This window comes from Artemia franciscana, chromosome 5, assembly GCF_032884065.1.
Source record: "Artemia franciscana chromosome 5, ASM3288406v1, whole genome shotgun sequence".
In the NCBI taxonomy this organism is placed as follows: domain Eukaryota; kingdom Metazoa; phylum Arthropoda; class Branchiopoda; order Anostraca; family Artemiidae; genus Artemia; species Artemia franciscana.
The window spans coordinates 43,871,453-43,889,826 of NC_088867.1; the positions used below are offsets into that span (position 1 = coordinate 43,871,453).

An 18,374-nucleotide genomic window follows, 5' to 3' on the forward strand; every position below is an offset into this window, starting at 1 on the left:
AATCTCACTGTGGCTCTTTTTTTTCGCTGCATCGAAAAAGATTGACTGCTGGGGTTTTTTTCCTAGATACCCCATAGATACGCCTATATTCCAGGACTTTCAGAATTATTTTAAGTCGAAAACTTTGGTTACAATAAATAAAGAACGAAAAAAGTGGCGAATGTGGGCCGGTCTCCCCTACTGCTTAATTAGAGACTGTAGCTGTAATTACTTACCCTTTGTGTTCAAAACTTTTAATGTTGAAACCTAAGGTAGGGGAAATTGTAGATATATCTTCACCACTAAACTTCTTCAATATAGTGGTTTTTCCAGCGTTGTCTAAGCCCCTAAGAAAATTACACGGAGGTAGAGAGGAAACTTACTAATGAAAATAAAAAGGGAGAACTAAGTATAAATAAAAAGTATAATAATGAAAATAAAAAGGGAGAACTAAGTATAAATAAAAAGTATACTATTGAAAATAAAAAGGGAGAACTAAGTGAAGTGTTTTAACCCATATAGCAAATGGTATTTTCATGTTAAGAAAGGAACATAAAGATGGATTTCACGTTTCTATCTAACAATTTCTCTGATTTTTTTTTCCTTTTTTGGTACACAACCGGTTTGAATACGTGCTCCTGTGGTTCTATAAAAATTGTTAGTAAGAATCTTTACCAACAAATAAATAAATGTCTCTCATAAATTTCTCCAGCGTTGAAGAAGATTACTGATTAACCTTGAGCAAAATTTCAAAAAATTCAAATCATTACACAAAATTTATAAATTTTTCACTTAATAAATAGTTATATGAACGGACTGATATAACATTTTACGATTGTGTATTATATTTGCACACTTATTAAAAAGCTTTAATTATTGTTCAATTTTTTTTTGTATATAATGATTCCAACTTAAAATTTAACAATGAATGAAATGCTTCCACAAATTGGCGAAAACAAATTTAGGGAATTAACATTTATACTTTCTCAATTCTATAAATACGTAACACAAAAATTTGTTTGTAACAGTGGCGATTAGGTGAACACATCTGCCCAAAGCGCATGTGTTTTGAATTTCATTGCATACTAAATACTTTTTAACCTAAGAGAACATAGAAAAAGAAACGCACTAACGGCGTTGCTTCGTAGCATACTTTCCTATGAATTATTTATTTTTGTTTATAAGGGGAGAGATAGATCTCGGGATTCAAAATCACTCTTTTACCAAATAACTTACGTGATATGGGCGTACTGTAAAATTAATTCATTGACCCAAGAAGTTGGCTTCCTTGGCGGTAGTTACCCTTTATTAAATCTTAGCCTGAACCAGCCTAAGTTAGGATCATTTAACCAGAAGTACAAATAATTATTGGATCATTGTACCAGAAGTACAAATAACAGCTCAGATAGGGATAAATCCTTTTATTATATAGTGAAAAAAAAAACAATGATAAAAATTCTGGGTATTTCGATCACATACACAGCGACCGTCATCAGCAGACAAAACTCCTCGTTATGATGACCATCATCAGTTTATCTGCTGAAGACGGTCACTGAGTGTGTGATCGACATATCCAGAATTTTTATCATTGTTTTTTTCACTGTATAATCAAAAGATTTATCCCTATTTGAACTGTTATTTGTGCGTCATGGAAAGGCAGCGTGGTCTTCCAATATACGATATTTGTACCAGCTTCAGTTCTACGGCATATATAAGAGACAAACAAACATACAGATAGACGAAAATCACCACATACAAATGGAATTCTCCAACTAGTCACATAAGACAGAAGACTAAGAATCCCACAAAAAAAAACGTGGCAGAATATCAGAGACACCAGGAAAAATGAGGCAACTATTGAATTACTATCAACAAGAAAAAAAACATTAAATAACCAGAAATCCCACCGAGTCAAATTTCAATAAAAATCAACGAATTCGATATTAACCTTCTATTCAAATAACTTCTCTTCTTTTTGGATACAATTTTTTTTATTTTCAGAAATAGTTGAAATCCTTCCCTCTCTTTTTTCCTGTCTCCCTCGCTGCCTCCCCCCTCTCTCTTTTATTTTCTTTGTTATTGCTTACGAGTTAATGTTTAATAGTATGTGTATCTTCCCCGTGTTTTACAGGTATTGGAGCCTTTTCGGGGATATTTGTCATGCATTTGTTAAATGTATTTTATGTTGTTGTTGGAATATATCTTATCTCACAATGTAAAACGTATTATATAATTATACGATCAAAAAGAGGCTTATGTAAAATAAATCGTGACTGCTCAATCAGATCAAACCCCTGACGAGGATTACAACCAAAATAAAGAGGATAGTGACGCATACGGTCAGTAGGCAGTAAATCTAGAGAATAGCAGAAAAGTAGACTATTTTTTAAATCGTATGATAGAAAACTTATCAAAAAATTGAAGCAATGGAAAAACGGGCAATATATTAATTAACTTATAGACATTCTTCAGAGGAGACAAAATCTGGCAATGGCAATGAACAAGTAAAACTCACTCCTTCAAAACTTTTTTTGTATCTTCAAATGAGGAGCTAGATGACTTTTAAAAGTATTCAAATAGACGAGCGGACAATAATTAAGTCACAAATAAAATAAGATATAATATGTAGAGAGTGTAGAATGGTGAAGTAGGAGAAATTTATGAGAATGCATCACTATAGCCTATTTTTATCTATAGATCGAATCTCAAATCAGTTCAATGACTCAAACTAAAACCAAAAGAACTACCAATTATCCAAAGTCCCATGTACAACAAGGTCGTTTAAAAGGATATTTGAAGCTTGTAAAGCCAAATAAATGTAAGGTATCACAATTTTTAAATATTTATTTGTCAAAATAAAGAATAAAACAACGTAGACCTCAGAATATTCGGTATAGTCAAAAATTGGTGCTTAGAATAACTTTGTACTTCTGATGATTCTTTCTCTGTCAGAGGTTGACACATTAGACTTGGAGGCCATGTCCTTTGGGGGAGGTGATCTTAGGTTTACTATTTGTTATTTGGTTTGGGAGGGGGTCAACGATGTGACTGTAAGCTCAGCCATAGTCAAGCAAGGTCAAAATGGATGCCTGGATAAATCAGGGGAACACACGGGAAGTTTGGAAAGACTTGTCACCAGCCATCCACAGCACTGCGGCTGAAGCCAGAGAGTCAAGAGTTACCTGGCTGGACAAGTCATTGGTCTGTCTGTGAAAAAAGTTAAAGAAGTTAAAGAAGGAAGAGGAGACTTCTTATGCCACATTTTTGAGACTGGAGCTAACAATTTTGGGACTGGATGCTTGATTATAAAATTGACTAAATCCAAAGTTATTCAACATCGTTTTCTCAACTATTAAGTTATTTCATTTCTTTACAAAATGGTAAGGAAAACTATCAGTTTACCCAGCTCTAAAAAACTAATATGCTTTAAAAACAATGATAGAAGCAAAAATAATTAGAACCAGAATAAACGTATATCCCCTTTAAGATATTATCATTTTCTAGGAGAATAGGATTAAAAGTGGACTTACAGCATAAGAATTCGAACTTCTTTTTCTTTCTGCTTAAGCTTTCTTATTATAGTTAATAGTCCCATTCTGTATTGTCCTAGAAATATATGTACACTATATCACATAATATACAGATTCAGTGACAAATCACAGCCAGGGTATTTTATTGCTTTGGAGGCAAAAATTGGAAGCACAGTTAACGCGCTAAGGAGTTGGCAACCAACATGGTAAAAAAAAATGAGAAACCATATTGCCAGTCTGCTTTGGGTACAAATCCTCATATGGTGCAATCCTCCTGGCACGTAGTACAAATATACTGTAATAAAAAAAATACAGGAATGCAAACATTTAAAAAAATCCTAAATTATTGCCAATTATAATTTTTTAGCCTTGTCAGGGTGCAAACCTGTTTAGTTCTTTTGCTTTGGACATGATAAATTTGACCCTAAGGATCTTCCCCCAGAAAGTTGACTTAGTATTTTGCTTTCGTATTCCCCTCAATCTAGTGTCCACCCTGGGATCACTTATGGTGAAAACTTAGGGTGCATTCCAGGTTCCACAAAAAATAACTAAAAATAAAGAAAAAGTAACTTTTTTCGTTCTAGCTGACGTTTCATATTAGCTAGAACAATACAAGATTAACTTTGAATTTATTTTTCTAATAACTTCTACTAAGAATAGTTAATGAGTATCTTGAGTGAAGTAACTGTGCGTCATTATTATCACTGCCAATAATAACCGTCAAAAACGATTTCGAAGCATTATTAAACAAAAATAAAATTGAAAGAGCAACCAAAACAATTGAAACCCCTGAAGATTATATCCTTACAAACTTAATAAGCCAGTGGTTACTTCACATCCGTACCTGATGGATATCACTATGAGTAACTCTATAGTTAAGGTGAAGTTACCATGGTTGGCAACCTGGTATACAGCCTTAGTTTACTATGTTGAAAGTGCCCCATTCCCAGAACTTGTTTAGGGTAAGCTCATATCCCAAGCTAATCATCGCTTAGGTTCATGTTCCAAAGTAATGATATTTCAAATACGATCTGTGCATGCTAAATATGACTGAAATAAAAAAAATGTGTGAAAATTCTACCTTGTTGTTAAGCCGAGGGAAACTGTTGAAGTTATGGTACTTAATTTTTATTTTTCCCTGATCAAGACCAGTCCCCTCTGCCTCCTATGAAGTAGATATAACTCTCTGAATACAAACAGAGGTTATAGATCCGTTACAAGAGTCTTTGACATCTGATGGCATATTTTTGAAAAAGATACACCCTTTGACTTTGGGCATGACAGTATTTTTTTTATACCATTTCTCCCCTCTTTGTAACCATTTTACTTCATTAACAAAGGGCCCACCTTCTGAGCTTAAAGAGTAACAGATAGAAAAAAAGTGAAAATGGCTTCAGTACATATCTAGCAGATGTTTGCATTTTTATTCTTTCCAGTGACCTTGCTTTGCATGCTGGGCATTCATGTACTTAAAGATTAGCACCATCTTTAAAATTTAAAATAAAGAGGGTATTGAAATGAAAAACCACAAAGTTAATTAGACAATTAAGATTCATCAAGTATATGCTTACCAAAACAGATGAAGGACGTCAATTCAAAAAATATAGGACGAGAAAGAGTTGCCGTAACTTTCCTTTATCTAGGGGGGGCCAACGTTTTTTTTTTTTGTTTTTTTTCTATTTCTTCTCCAATTATAATACCAAAACAAGTCTTTTCAACTAAAATACATAAAAAGAACCTTCATCATCTGGGTAAGGAGAGGCAAAAAACGTTAAAATGCCCCCTTCCCAAATAGACATGCCTGAAACTGGCTAGCCAAAAACAAAGTAGTTGATGATACATGGTAAATTGTGGTGATTAATGTCAGCTGTGCTTCTTTGATGACAGCCTTGATACGATTGAACATGATATTAATTTGGCTACTTATACAAAAATTATGAGTTGCTTAGAATGGGTATACAAGTTATCCAAATAAAAAAAAGAGTTCTCAGGCAGACACTATGACTTCTTCTAAAACAGCAAAGGTAGTTGACAGCTTTAAGAGCAATCTGGCAGCAACAAAAAATTTTAACTTTGAAATCGAATACGGAATGTCATTTTCTATATTAAAAGTGGAATCCACACACTAAATTAGTCATAATTAGATTTTAACCAAGTGGGTTTCACAATTTGAAAATCAAAACGGATTTTAACATGTCTGAGATTGATTGAGTTGAAGGGTAGCCCCGTGAAAGTATTCCATCCTGTGTCACTACAATTTCCCTTGATCACAACCTACTGATAATGATTGTATACAAGGCAACAAAATTTAGGCACCAACAGCAACCTCGCTTGTTTGATTTAATTGTAACAAATGATCTAGAACAAGTTCTATCTACTTCTTACCACCCTGCTCTTGGAAGCAATGACCATGTCTGCATTGTTACTGAGATACCAATAAATAATAAGAGGGGGAATGGGATAACAAAATCTTTCATTGGATTATTTCCAGATAAGCCACAACCTGTCCAGGGTCGAATGGGAGGATGTTGTTGTCAGTGGGAACATTGAGAAAAGCTGGAAAATGTTTAAGGTAAGCTTTTTTAGACACTTGGAAGAAAAACACCTCCAAATATTGGTCTCTACCGCCCAAAACATTTCCATACCAGCTGCAAGAAGTAAAAAGAACAATAAGGAAAAGGAAAAGAGCACGACTCAAATATTAAATGTAAATGTGATAACCACCATGATACTTAAAAATTTGACTTGGTTTGACTTAAAATGTGAGGGATCATAAGGAGGTGCTTGCAGCTTACTTTAAACTAAACCCAAATATGTTTTGGCACCATGTCTTGGCGATTAACTACACGAGACAAGAAATACCAGACCTTATGAAAGAAAATGGTAAAAAAAAAAACAACTCAGATACAAGAGAAAAATCAAATCTCTTGAACTCCAGTTTTGGTACAAATATATCTGCCCTACCTGCAACAAACTCGCCGCCCCATCCGCTAGATAAATTGATCCCAAAACAAACGATCATGCCAGTTATTTAAAAAGAAGACATCATAAATAAGCTTAAAAAGCCTGATGCTAACAAAGCTGCTTTACCAGACGGCTTCCACCCAATACTGTTAAAAGAAATAGCTTAATGCATTGCTGAACGAATTGCAATGATGTTTGATATGTCCATAACTTCCAAAATACTTGGAAGCATTTTGCAAATACATAATAAGCAAATACACAAGAAATGAAGAAGGGAACTTGATAGCAATTATTGGCCTATAAGTCTCAACTTGGTTGGATGTAACATACATGAGGGCATCAAAAACAAAGCACCAGTTTAATTTATTTTCTGAATTGCAACCAGTCAAGAGCAGAGCACCTCAGTAGACCAAACTGGGTCCTACTATATTCAGCATGTATATCAATGACTGTGCAACCAACTTGAATAATCCTTAAACGTTATATGCAGACAATTCCAAGCACCTAGGACCAGTCCAAGACAACAAAAATAGGTCAGATATGTGAGACAATTTGAACCAACTATCCAAGTGGTCATCAGACTACTAGAGTTCAATGCCTCAAAATGCAAAGTCCTGCATCTTGTACATAAGAGTCAAAAACGTCCATATGGTTAAGGAGACACTTGGCTTGAGGTAGTCGGTAAGGAGAATGACTGGGGGTAATTATTGACTATGACCTGAAGTTTCGTAGTCACATGCAAGCTCAAACTCCAAAAGCAGACCGAGCCCTTGACCTCATAAAATGAGACCAAATGATCATAGGAAAAAAGGAGACATATTAACAACTCCTTAGTTGCTGGGAAGTAACCTATTAAGTCTTGCCTTCTCCACACCCCTCTTAACTACCACAAGAAGACAAACCAGGAAACTCCAGGTCTACCGTTGCACCAGATGAGAGCATCCACACTTTTTTTCACTCTGTTTTGTCCCATTTTGAAACAATCTGTCCAAAGCCACCCTCTTGTCTAAGCCCCTAGAAGCTTTCAAGAAGGATTCAATACTGGATCAATGCTGAATGAATACTTAATCAGGATGCCAGATCATAACACCGGAACATCACCAGTGAGACTTCCTATAGATGGTTCAACTCTGACTTATCTCACTGGACATACAGCTTAGGGTAATAAGTTTAAAGACACAGCAAGTCATGATCAGGGCCTGAAAAACTCTTCCAGAGTTACTACTGATCAGCAGCTTTTCAAAACTCCTTTGGCTGCAAGAGTACCATCTTTAAAACAAATCTTAAGCAATGTTAAGAAAAAAGTTTAAAATGCCTTATTCATGTTGACTATGATTGTCAGAACACCATTCTTTTTTCTTTCTTTATTTATGTTACACCCTATGCTAATATCTGCAATATCTAGCAGATATTTTCATACAGCAGTGTTTTAAAGATTTAAGCATTGCTGATATGTGCACAAAGTAAAACCAAATACTGTCTCTAGTCAATTATACGGCATCCAGTACTAATTATATTCTCATTACAAAATTTCTAAATTAAGAGATTTACAAACAAATCTCTTCAGAGATTTGTAAATCTCTTCATTTTTAAATCTTCAGAACTTGGTTGAAAAAAGGCCTGCACAATAAAAAAAATGCATTGTTTATTGATAAAAAAAATGGGAAGACATTATGAAATGAACTACAAGAAGAATTACAAAAGATCAGAGCAGCGCTATAACAGGAAAGAAAGTGCATAAAAAGAACACATCTACATTAGAGACAGAAACAAAATGACAATGGTTTGTTCAGTCACATGTAATTATTATTATGAAACTTCCTGTAGTTAGTGAAAGCTCTTGCAATCTAAAAATAAGTAAAACTAGATTCAGAAAATCAGAAGACAAATGGTTATATTGTTAAAGTCATTGCTTTGGACATGTTAAATGTACCCTCTTATCTATTAACCTTGGTTAGAAGCATTCTTGATTATTCTTGAGCTAAGAGCATAGCCTTTTTTTCTTAGTGACAGTGCATAAATTATCAAAATACAAAAAAAGTCATTAAAGGTAAAGGATAAATTTTTAGCAAGAATCAATTGTGCTATACATGAGTAACCCAGTCAACATTCTCAGAATTATGAGGAAAGGGTAAAGGCTACTGTACAAGAAAAATAAACTAAGCATACTTGAAGACAGGCCATTTTCCCAAAATGTCATTATGATGCCAATACTCCTTTTGCTTTTTAGAAAAAATAAAAGTATTTTGTAGATACCCTAAGGCTTCTTACGAAATTGAAGGGGGTGGTTCTCTCTCTTTTCCTTACAGGAATCAGGAGGCTTCTTCTGCTATATTCCTTTTTTTACTACTTACTCTTTGTTGTTTTTGTACTACTACTTACTGTGTTGTGCACTTCCTGATTCACTGTCTTTAGCTGGGAGTGCAAAATTTGATTGGGGGCAAATCATTTAACCCTTCCTGTGTTTTCCCCCAGATTTCTCTACATTTCCATTAAAATATGGGTCAAACCTGGCTGAGCTTACAAAGTCACACAGTCACAATCTGGGTAAACTTTCACTAGAATTATATAAATTTAATATGGGTAATATTCTTTAGAAATGCACATTTAATTCAAACGCTGCAGTGGCATCACTGTCAAAATATTCTCCACTTAAAGAAGTACTCCTGTCTCTAACTTTCTCTCCTTTGAAAAATTGTCTAGTATCTTTCTATTTGTTTTCTGATCTCACACATTCAAATAATAAATACTTGATTGTTTCTCTAAAGCAACAAAATCAATGAAGTGAGTCCTTGTTACAAAAACAAACCCTACATGATTGAGTTCTAGTATATCCAACCTTGTTACAAAGATCATTCTAGATTCAAATCTCCTTACCCCTCCCCCATAGATCTTTATAAGCAGCCAATCCTTATTTTGTTTCATAAATATATTTGTTGTGGATACTTGGCTCTCCTCCAACATCCTAGCTTATAAATTGTTCATCAATTTTATAAATTGTTCTAGCTTGTAAATTGTTCATAAATTTTAATTCTATTAATTTTATTTTTGAAAAATGTTGCTATCTTTCAAATGAGATGTCAAACTCTAACTTCTTTTCTTTCTGTAATTCTTTCAGATACTTTGCCAGCCTAAAACATGGAAATCTTTTAGATACATCTGGCCATTTCAAGCTCAACTTGCCTACTGGAATTTCAAATTTCTAATTAATAATCAGTTTTGATTTTTTCTACTTTTTTTTGACTTGACTCATTCCTTTTTTCTGCCTTTCTCTCTTATGGATTTTTTGTCTATTACAAAGCATTTGATTTTACTGTTCAGCTCTTCTATAGTAAATTGATCAACATAGTCCCAATGGTGGTTCTATGCCAGGGGATAGCTGCCCTCCCCCTGCAGTTTTCCTGACAGCAAATTTAAATCCTTTTTATTTTATATTTTCATACCCTGTGGTATAACTTGCCCCCCTCCCTAGATTATGAGGCCTGAATTACTAATGTATAGTCCCATGTTTCTTTTTCCTGTATACTATCTCTATCTATGTCAATGATGGATTCATTGCCATTGTCAAAGTGAATCTGTGGTCAAAATGTGTTAGGTATAATTATTCAGTACATTTGCCTATGAAATAAGATGTGTTCAAGTTTACTTCTCAGTAGCCTTACTCTAGACCTTTATCATGATGGATACTTAGGTTTACTTGACAGACTGTACCTATTTTGTGTGGCCTAGGTGCCATTGATATAGCCTAAAGGATGATATTGTAGTAGGCTAAGGCCACTTAAAGCTTGAGGTACAATTGTGCATGCTTGGCTTCCTCAAAATTCACCTTTTGAAAATATTAAAACTTTAACCATTGGAAAAAATGCCTGTAATAGGCTGAATGGGGGGGGGGGTGAAAGCTTTAGTTGGAACCAAGTGAGCACTGACTGGGTAATACCAATGTCAGCCCACAAAGCTCAAAATTAAAAAGTTAGAAAAAATAGGGTTTTCAAACACGCACAGTCCTTTATTCCTTTTAATTGAAACACAGAAAATAATTGCCTTACAAAATGATTTGGCTTCTCATGAATAGCATGCACGGAAATTTTAAACATCACGCTGGAATCAGAACTCTATAAGAAACTAGTATGAATGCTGAAGATGGCAGTAGTCTATTATCCTCCACCAGGAAAGTGTAAAACACATTGTAATTAACAAACGTTGCAGAAAAAAAATATACTTTTTCCTATTTTATCATGGCTGATGTTTCAAATGCAATATTCTTGTTTCTCTCAAAAATTGTTTCAATGGAAGGAAAATATAAATTGCAAGTCATACTTAGTGAAAATCAAGCGCTATTTTACAAGGGGTGCGTTCTGAACAAAAATTATCGTAGTTGACTATTGATGGCTTAGGACCTTGCACTTCAGTTGACTTTAGTTTAAGCCTAGTCAACTTTGGTCGTTTTTCCTCCCTAGTAACAGCTTATCTGACCATTCTAGTTCGAAATCTAGTCGTTTCTTTGCAACCCTATCTGAGTTCAGCATGTAGTTACATAACGATTTTGTAATCTCCCTTATTAATAAATTTTATTTACTGCATAAATACAAAAAGTTAGGAGTAATTAGCGCATTTATTAAAACGATATATATATATATATATATATATATATATATATAATAAAATGAAAATAAGATATAGAAAAATTAGTAAGTACAATGACATGTGTAAGTTTCCACTGTTTTCAATGAAAAGGAAATCGATTACTGTCACGTGAATAATATTTAGCTCTTTTTTTACTAGGACACTCGCTCTCATCATTTACCGCCTAAAGTTGGTCTTAATTTATTTAAATATTTTTCAAGGATATATAACGAGTGCTTAGAGGGAAAGTAAGCAGGAGCTTAAAATATTCAAAGCATACTCTTTTAATTTAAGGAGAAAAAAGAAGTTTGAAATGTTATAAAATGCTTATCACCTAGTTTTTACGTCTCATCTCATAAAACCACAGAGAGAAATGAAAAAATTACAGTCCTACGAATCTTAGCTTAAAATGGTATTGTTAAATGAGACGGAACTATTTCAGTAGAAGAAAACGAAACCCCAAGGGCTCCTATTACCCAAATAAAAAATCAAAGATGTCACTGGTCGGTAAAAAATAACGAATTCAGCCAAATGCTACAACTTTGCAATGCAAATCGCTCAACATTTGTATATTTAATTAATATGATATCATGTGAATAGAAGTGCTAAATTTTCAATACGCATTTTGAAATCTTACTGATTATTTCTAAAAATCTAGTGGAACATAGTAATTAATCGTATTGTATACATTTTTTAAATAGCCTTCAATAATTTAGATGTGGTGTTAATTAAACAATATTTAAGAGATACTTTTCGAAAGTATTTTGTTTCCAAATTTCTAGTTTCTAATATTGGCCTCAGGTTTTTAATCGAACCATTTAAATTATTTAATTTTTAAGAGAATAAATCCTTAATGCCCTTGCCTCATCCCTTTTGCAAGGCCATGGGGGGATCAATTGTCCCGTAGAATGATCCTTTTTGATACCTAAGTCTCGGTTTTTTCTTCTATTGTTTTTGTTTAGCATGGGTTTCATAAGGGTCTTGAGTAACAACTTGAAATGTGTATTACAAGAAACTTTGACTCTAGAAATAAAGATTGTGGTGAAGCTATTAAGCATATCTGCTTAATACATATCTAATCTAATTTGCAACAATGTGTTCAATTTTTTATTTGATATTTTTTAACTTAAATTTTAAGATTGAGTAAGGTTCCTTCTCTTAGAAACCAAAACTCTTCAACATGGAAAGACAATGACAACGTGAATGAAAGATAATGCAATTCAATAAATGATTTTTTTTTACATTTATCCCAAATATGTATGAATCATAAATAATAAAGCTACACATCAAAATTCGTTAGCATAAGAATATTTCTATAATATTTAAAGAATGAAAAATGTTCATAAGGTCGGAGCAATCTTGATGCAAATTAAATCTTAAAATTTCAAGGTTTGAATGTCCTATTTATGCTTATTCTAAGTCCTGGGTCAATTCTACCTCCAGGAGCTAGCTGTCCCTGGGGCCCCCTAAATTCTTTTCAGGATTACACTTGCCAGGAGGAGATATCACGTTACAACGAAGAAGGTTGAAACTGAGAGCACGGCTCGTTGTGTTGCATTTTTACGGTGCGAACCTTGTTTGACATTTAGGAGAAGAGAGGGAATAAAGATATCAAATTTTCTATTTAAAAGCATAGTTAATGGATGGCCTGACGGAGTTCATTAAAACATTTTGAACAAAAGTTATAGTTATGATCTAGGGTGTTCATGCTCGATTTGATCCTTGTCGGGGAATGGTCTTAAAAATATAATTCCGATCCAGATCTGTGACCTAAAGAATCTTAATATGTATATTTAACCTTATTCCGCAACTAGAAAGTTTGTTGTACCTTTAAAAAGTTAAAGTTCAAGTTCCATCTCATAGGATCTTGTTGGTGGTATTACTCTGAATCTATGATCTATAGATCACGGTTGTTCCAATGCTTCACGAGAATCTGCCAAAGCTGTGCTGCTAAATTTTCATTTAATCTAGTCTTTACCGTTGATTTTCAGTTTTATTCATTCACTTGTTTATTTAATGATAGATTTAAACCCAAAGGAAGCACCGCTACGTGCCTAACTTTCAGTCCTTATCAAGTTTGGCTGTGACTCCGCACCTCCTCCTGATAAGCAAGCTTCTGACAAAAATTTAGGGACTCCTGTTGCTCTATCCTCACTGAGATTGAATTCATCCTGGACTTTGATAAAGCATTGACAGATCATCAAAATTTACCTCTATTTAAGCTTGGCTTGATCCAATATTTCGATATGGGAACTTAAAATTCCCAGCTTGGGGTTTTGGAATGTGACCAGTATTTTGTTTCTTTTTTCATACGACTTCATCCTCGTTTTAGATGTGACATCTTATTTTAAGCTTATTTTTGTTCTCTCCAAGCTTTAAATTTTCTCTATAGTCTTCTTAAGAATTTTTTTTGTGTTGAATTTTAAGAAAAAAGAAAATTATTTGCAACGACTGCCAAAGTGAACTTATATAACATCATCTTTGCGAACAACTAATGTAGTCAGAATCTTAGTGTAGTTTACTATTCATAAGGAAGAAATAATGTCTTGGTGATTCTCAAACCAAATGAATAAAATAGCAGTATATATTTTATTTGAGTCTAACAGCCGGTTCGTTAAATCTTTTCCTTCATTTCCAGGGAAAAGTTAAGTACTAATCAATCGTAACCGACAAGAGTGCCAGCATTGACGAATCTATGGGAGTTTCTCATTCGGTTCGAAAAACCTCTCTTAGTCTAAGTGGAGAAGGTAGGAACAAATTTCTGCTTTATCCAGTGTTTTAACCTCATACAGGCACGGACGATTGGGCCTTTACTCTCTTCGAATCTAAATATTTATCTTATGATTATCCCTGTTGTCTTTTATGTTTTTCATGTAACTTGTTTAGCCATTTTTGCCTTTTTTAAAGTTCCTTCCTCCCTACATTCACATTTTCACAAATTTGTTCCTGAAAATGGGTTTGTCCGAAATAATACATATTCAGATGTCTGAAATATGTGCCAAATAAAATCAAACAGTTCGTGGTAACGAACTGTAGCAAGGAGCAATCCGGCTCAATAGTAACCAAAACTCTAAAAAATTGAATTTTGATATCAATAGCTACATCAAAAGGATCGCATTTTATGCTGATTTTAAATATATAAGTTTCATCAAGTTTAGTCTTAGCCATCAAAAGTTACGAGCCTGAGAAAATTTGCCTTATTTAGGAAAATAGGGGGAAACACTCCTTAAAAGTCATAGGATCTTAACGAAAATGACACCATCAGATTCAGCGTATCAGAGAACCCTACTATAGAAGTTTCAAGCTCCTATCTACAAAAATGTAGAATTTTGTATTTTTGGCCAGAAGACAAATCACGGGTGCGTGTTTATTTGTTTGTTTGTTTTGTTTTTTTTCCTTTCCTTAGGGGTCATCGTATCGACCAAGTGGTCCTAGAATGTCGCAAGAGGGCTCATTCTAACGGAAATGAAAAGTTCTAGTGCCCTTTTTAAGTGACCAAAAAAATTGGAGGGAATCTAGGCCCCCTCCCACACTCATTGTTTTTCCCAAAGTCAACGGATTAAAATTTTGAGATAGCTGACATTTTGTTCAGCATAGTCGAAAATCATAATAACTATGTATTTGGGGATGATTTACTCCCCCACAGTCCCTGGGGGAGGGGCTGCAAGTTACAAACTTCAACCAGTGTTTACATATAATAATGGTTATTGGGAAGTGTACAGACGTTTTAAGGGGGATATTTTTGGTTTTGGGGGTAGGGTTGAGGGAGGGGGCTATGTGGGAGGATCTTTCCTTGGAAATATATGCCATGGGGGAAAAATTCAATGAAAAGGGCGCAGGACGAATCTGGTCACGTTAGAAAAAAACGTCAAATTGAGAGCTTAATATACAATGCTGGGTGTTCGGAGCCTCTCTATTATGGAGTATAATTTGAAAATAACACAACTATACAAGCGATAAAATATATATACCACAACCATAACTGAAATAACGAAAGAACTGCTAAGAGATAACACAACTATAAAGCAAAAACAGGTGAAAACTAACGGGAAAACAAACGAACTAAGAGGTGGAAGAGGCCCAGAGAAAAAAATATAATCCTTTTTCAATTTAATAATGTCAGAAGATCCGAAATACCGAATTATTTTCTTTTCAAACAGTTCGTGGTAAAGAACTGTAGTAAGGGGCGACCCGGTTCAATAGTAAACGGAACTCTAAAAAACGGAATTTTGATGCTAAAAGATACATCAAAAGAATCGAATTTTCACGCTGATTCTAAATATTTAAGTTTTAAATAATTTAGTCTTTGTCATCAAAAGTTACGAGCCTGAGAAAATTTGCCCTATTTTGGAAAAGAGGGGGAAACATCCCCTAAAAGTCATAGAATCTTAACAAACATCACACTATCGCATTCGGCGATATAGGCCCCTCCCACGCTAATTTTTTTCCAAAAGTCAACAGATTAAAATTTTAAGATAGCCATTTTGTTCCGCATAGTCGAAAACCATAATAACTATGTGTTTGGGAATGACTTACTCCTCCACAATTCCTGGGGGAGGGGCTGCGAGTTACAAACTTTGACCAGTGTTTACACATAGTAATGGTTATTGGGAAGTGTACAGACATTTTCATGGGGATTTTTTGGTTTGGGGGGTGGGGTTGATGGGAGAGGGCTTTGTGGGAGGATCTTTCCTTTGAGGAATATGTCATGGGGGAAGAAAAATTCAATGAACAGGGTGCAGGATTTTCTAGCATTACTTTAAAAAAAACAATGAAAAAATAAACATGAAAACGTTTTTTCAAATGAAAGTAAGGAATTGCATTGAAATTTAACATGAACAGAGATTATTACGCATATGAGGGGTTCTAACAATACTTTAGCATAAAGAGCGAGGTATTTAGGAGGAGATAAATACCTCGCTCTTTATGCTAAAATATTTTTAGTAATTTCAACTATTTATTCTACGGCCTTTTTGATTCAGGGGTCATTCTTAAAGAATTGGGACAAAACTTACGATTTAGTATAAAGAGCGAGGTATTAACGAGGGTACAAAACCCCTCGTACACATAATAAAAATATAAGAATACAAGCTGTTGGGGTTGCGCTTCGCGCCATCCCAACACCTAGTTGGTGGGGGCGCTTCGCCCCCCCCCAAGCCCTCCCGCGCGCGTAAGTCATTACGCGAAATATTAGTTACGCGCCATTGTAGTTGTCTCCCTATGCCCAACCTGTATATATATATATATATATATATATATATATATATATATATATATATATATATATATATATATATATATATATATATATATATATATATATATATATGTTTTTAACTACGTAAAACTTGCGAATATTCAACATTCTTTGCTGTCCAATTGTCTGTGCATATAAATAGATTGTCAGGTTTACCGACTCTTAAACATGCAACATATAATGGTCCATGGGAAAACAATCCGTATTCAGATCTATACCTCATGATTCTAATGATTGCTCTTGAGCTTTGTTGATGGTGATTGCTAATCGACGATTCCCTGTGTCGCCGTCGTCATTTATGTATCCCCCTGTGCCTCCAGGCGTCCCCGTTGTATTTGTGTCCCTGTGTCCCCGGTGTCCCGGTCATCATTTGTGTCCCGGTGTCCCGGTCTGTATATACATTCGTTTTTGAATTGGTCTTTTTTTTAGGTTTTAGTTTTTTACCTTTTTTTAGTTTTTTTAGTTATACCTCATGATTCTAATGATTGCCTTTGAGCTTTGTTGATGGTGATTGCTAATCGAACATTCCCTGTGTCCCCGTTGTCATTTATATATCCCCCTGTGCCCCCCGGCGTCCCCGTTGTAGTTGTGTCCCTGTGTCCCGGTCGTCATTTTTATTCCCTGTGTCCCTTTTGTCATTTGTATCCCGGTGTCCCGGTTTGTATAGGCTATACATTCGTTTTTGAAATGGTATATGATGAAATAAATTTTTGTATTTTTCCCCTTTTTTTCTTTTTATTTTTTTTTGGTTTTTACTCTTTTTTAATTTTTTTAGTTTTTTTCTTTTTTCTTTTTTTTATTTTTTTTAGTTTTGTTTTTCTCCTTTATTTTTCATTTTTTTCCCTTTTTTTATTTTTTTTTCTTTTTTAGTTTTTTAATTGTTTTTATTAGTTTTTAGTTTTTTTTTTCTGTTTAGTTTTTTTGTAGTTTTTACCTTTTTTTTAGTTTTTTTTAGCTTTTTTTTACTTATGTCCTGGTCGTCATTTATACTCCCTGTGTCTCGGTCGTCATTTGTGTCCCGGTTCTTTGTTGATGGTGATTGCTAATCGAACATTCCTTGTGTCCCGGTCGCTTTCTCTTTGAGTGTCCCGGTCGTCATTTATATTCCCTATGTGCCGGTGTCCTGGTCGTCATTTGTGTCCCAATATAATTTCGTAATTTCGTCAGTCGAAAACATGACTTCAGTCGACACAGAAACATGACGTCACCTGACACACAGACAGACAGACAACTTATTTTTATATATATAGATGTGCCGGTGTCCCGGTCGTCATTTGTGTCCCGATGTCCCGATCTGTAATTTCGTCAGTCGAAAACATGACGTCAGTCAACACAGAAACATGACGTCACCTGATCCACAGACAGACAGACAGACAACTTATTTTTAAATATATAGATAAAAGTTTGTTACGTACGTTAATTCTTAAGTTACGTATATTTTTATCAATAAAAACGTTCGTTGAAAATTAACAGTTCTAGTAGACTTTTTAAGTAACCGAAAAATTAAAGAGCAGCTAGGTCTCCTTCCCCATCCCTTATTTCTCAAAATAGTCTGATTAAAACTAAGAGAAAACCATTTAGCCAAAAAAAATTAATATACTAATTTCATTTCAATAATTTATGTGCGGAGAGCCAAAATCAAACATGCATTAATTCTAAAACGTTCAGAAATTAAATAAAAAAAAACAAGTTTTTTTAACTGAAAGTAAGGAGCGACATTAAAACTTAAAACGAACAGAAATTACTCCGTATATGAAATGGGTTGTCCCCTCCGCAGTCCCTCACTCTTTACGCTAAAGTTTGACTCTTTGCCACAATTCTACTTTTTAAAACAATTAAAAGCTTTAGCGTAAAGAGCGAGGGATTGCGGAGGGGACAACCCATTTCATATACGGAATAATTTCTGTTCGTTTTAAGTTTTAATGTCGCTCCTTACTTTCAGTTAAAAAACTAGTTTTTTTTTATTTAATCTTATTTAAAACTTAATGAGTCCCTCTTGATGAGAGACTTTTCAGTCTGAT

At 34.2% G+C, this 18,374-nt stretch overlaps 1 protein-coding gene across 4 annotated transcripts in view; it reads right to left on the reverse strand.

Annotated features, from left to right (window-relative positions):
• Nucleotides 1-18,374, reverse strand: part of LOC136027460 (ADP-ribosylation factor-like protein 2) — a 274,558-nt gene that overhangs the window by 194,563 nt on the left and 61,621 nt on the right. For 2 of the 4 annotated variants that reach the window (XM_065704749.1, XM_065704748.1), the window contains exons 2-3: nt 3,510-3,585; nt 216-326 (exon numbers count right to left, since the gene is read on the reverse strand). In XM_065704749.1, coding sequence (XP_065560821.1) covers nt 216-326; nt 3,510-3,585 — 187 coding nt within the window. Of the gene's footprint in view, nt 1-215; nt 327-3,509; nt 3,586-10,519; nt 10,564-18,374 lie in introns of those variants that run through there. The other 2 variants (XR_010617600.1, XR_010617601.1) reach the window with 2 other exon arrangements.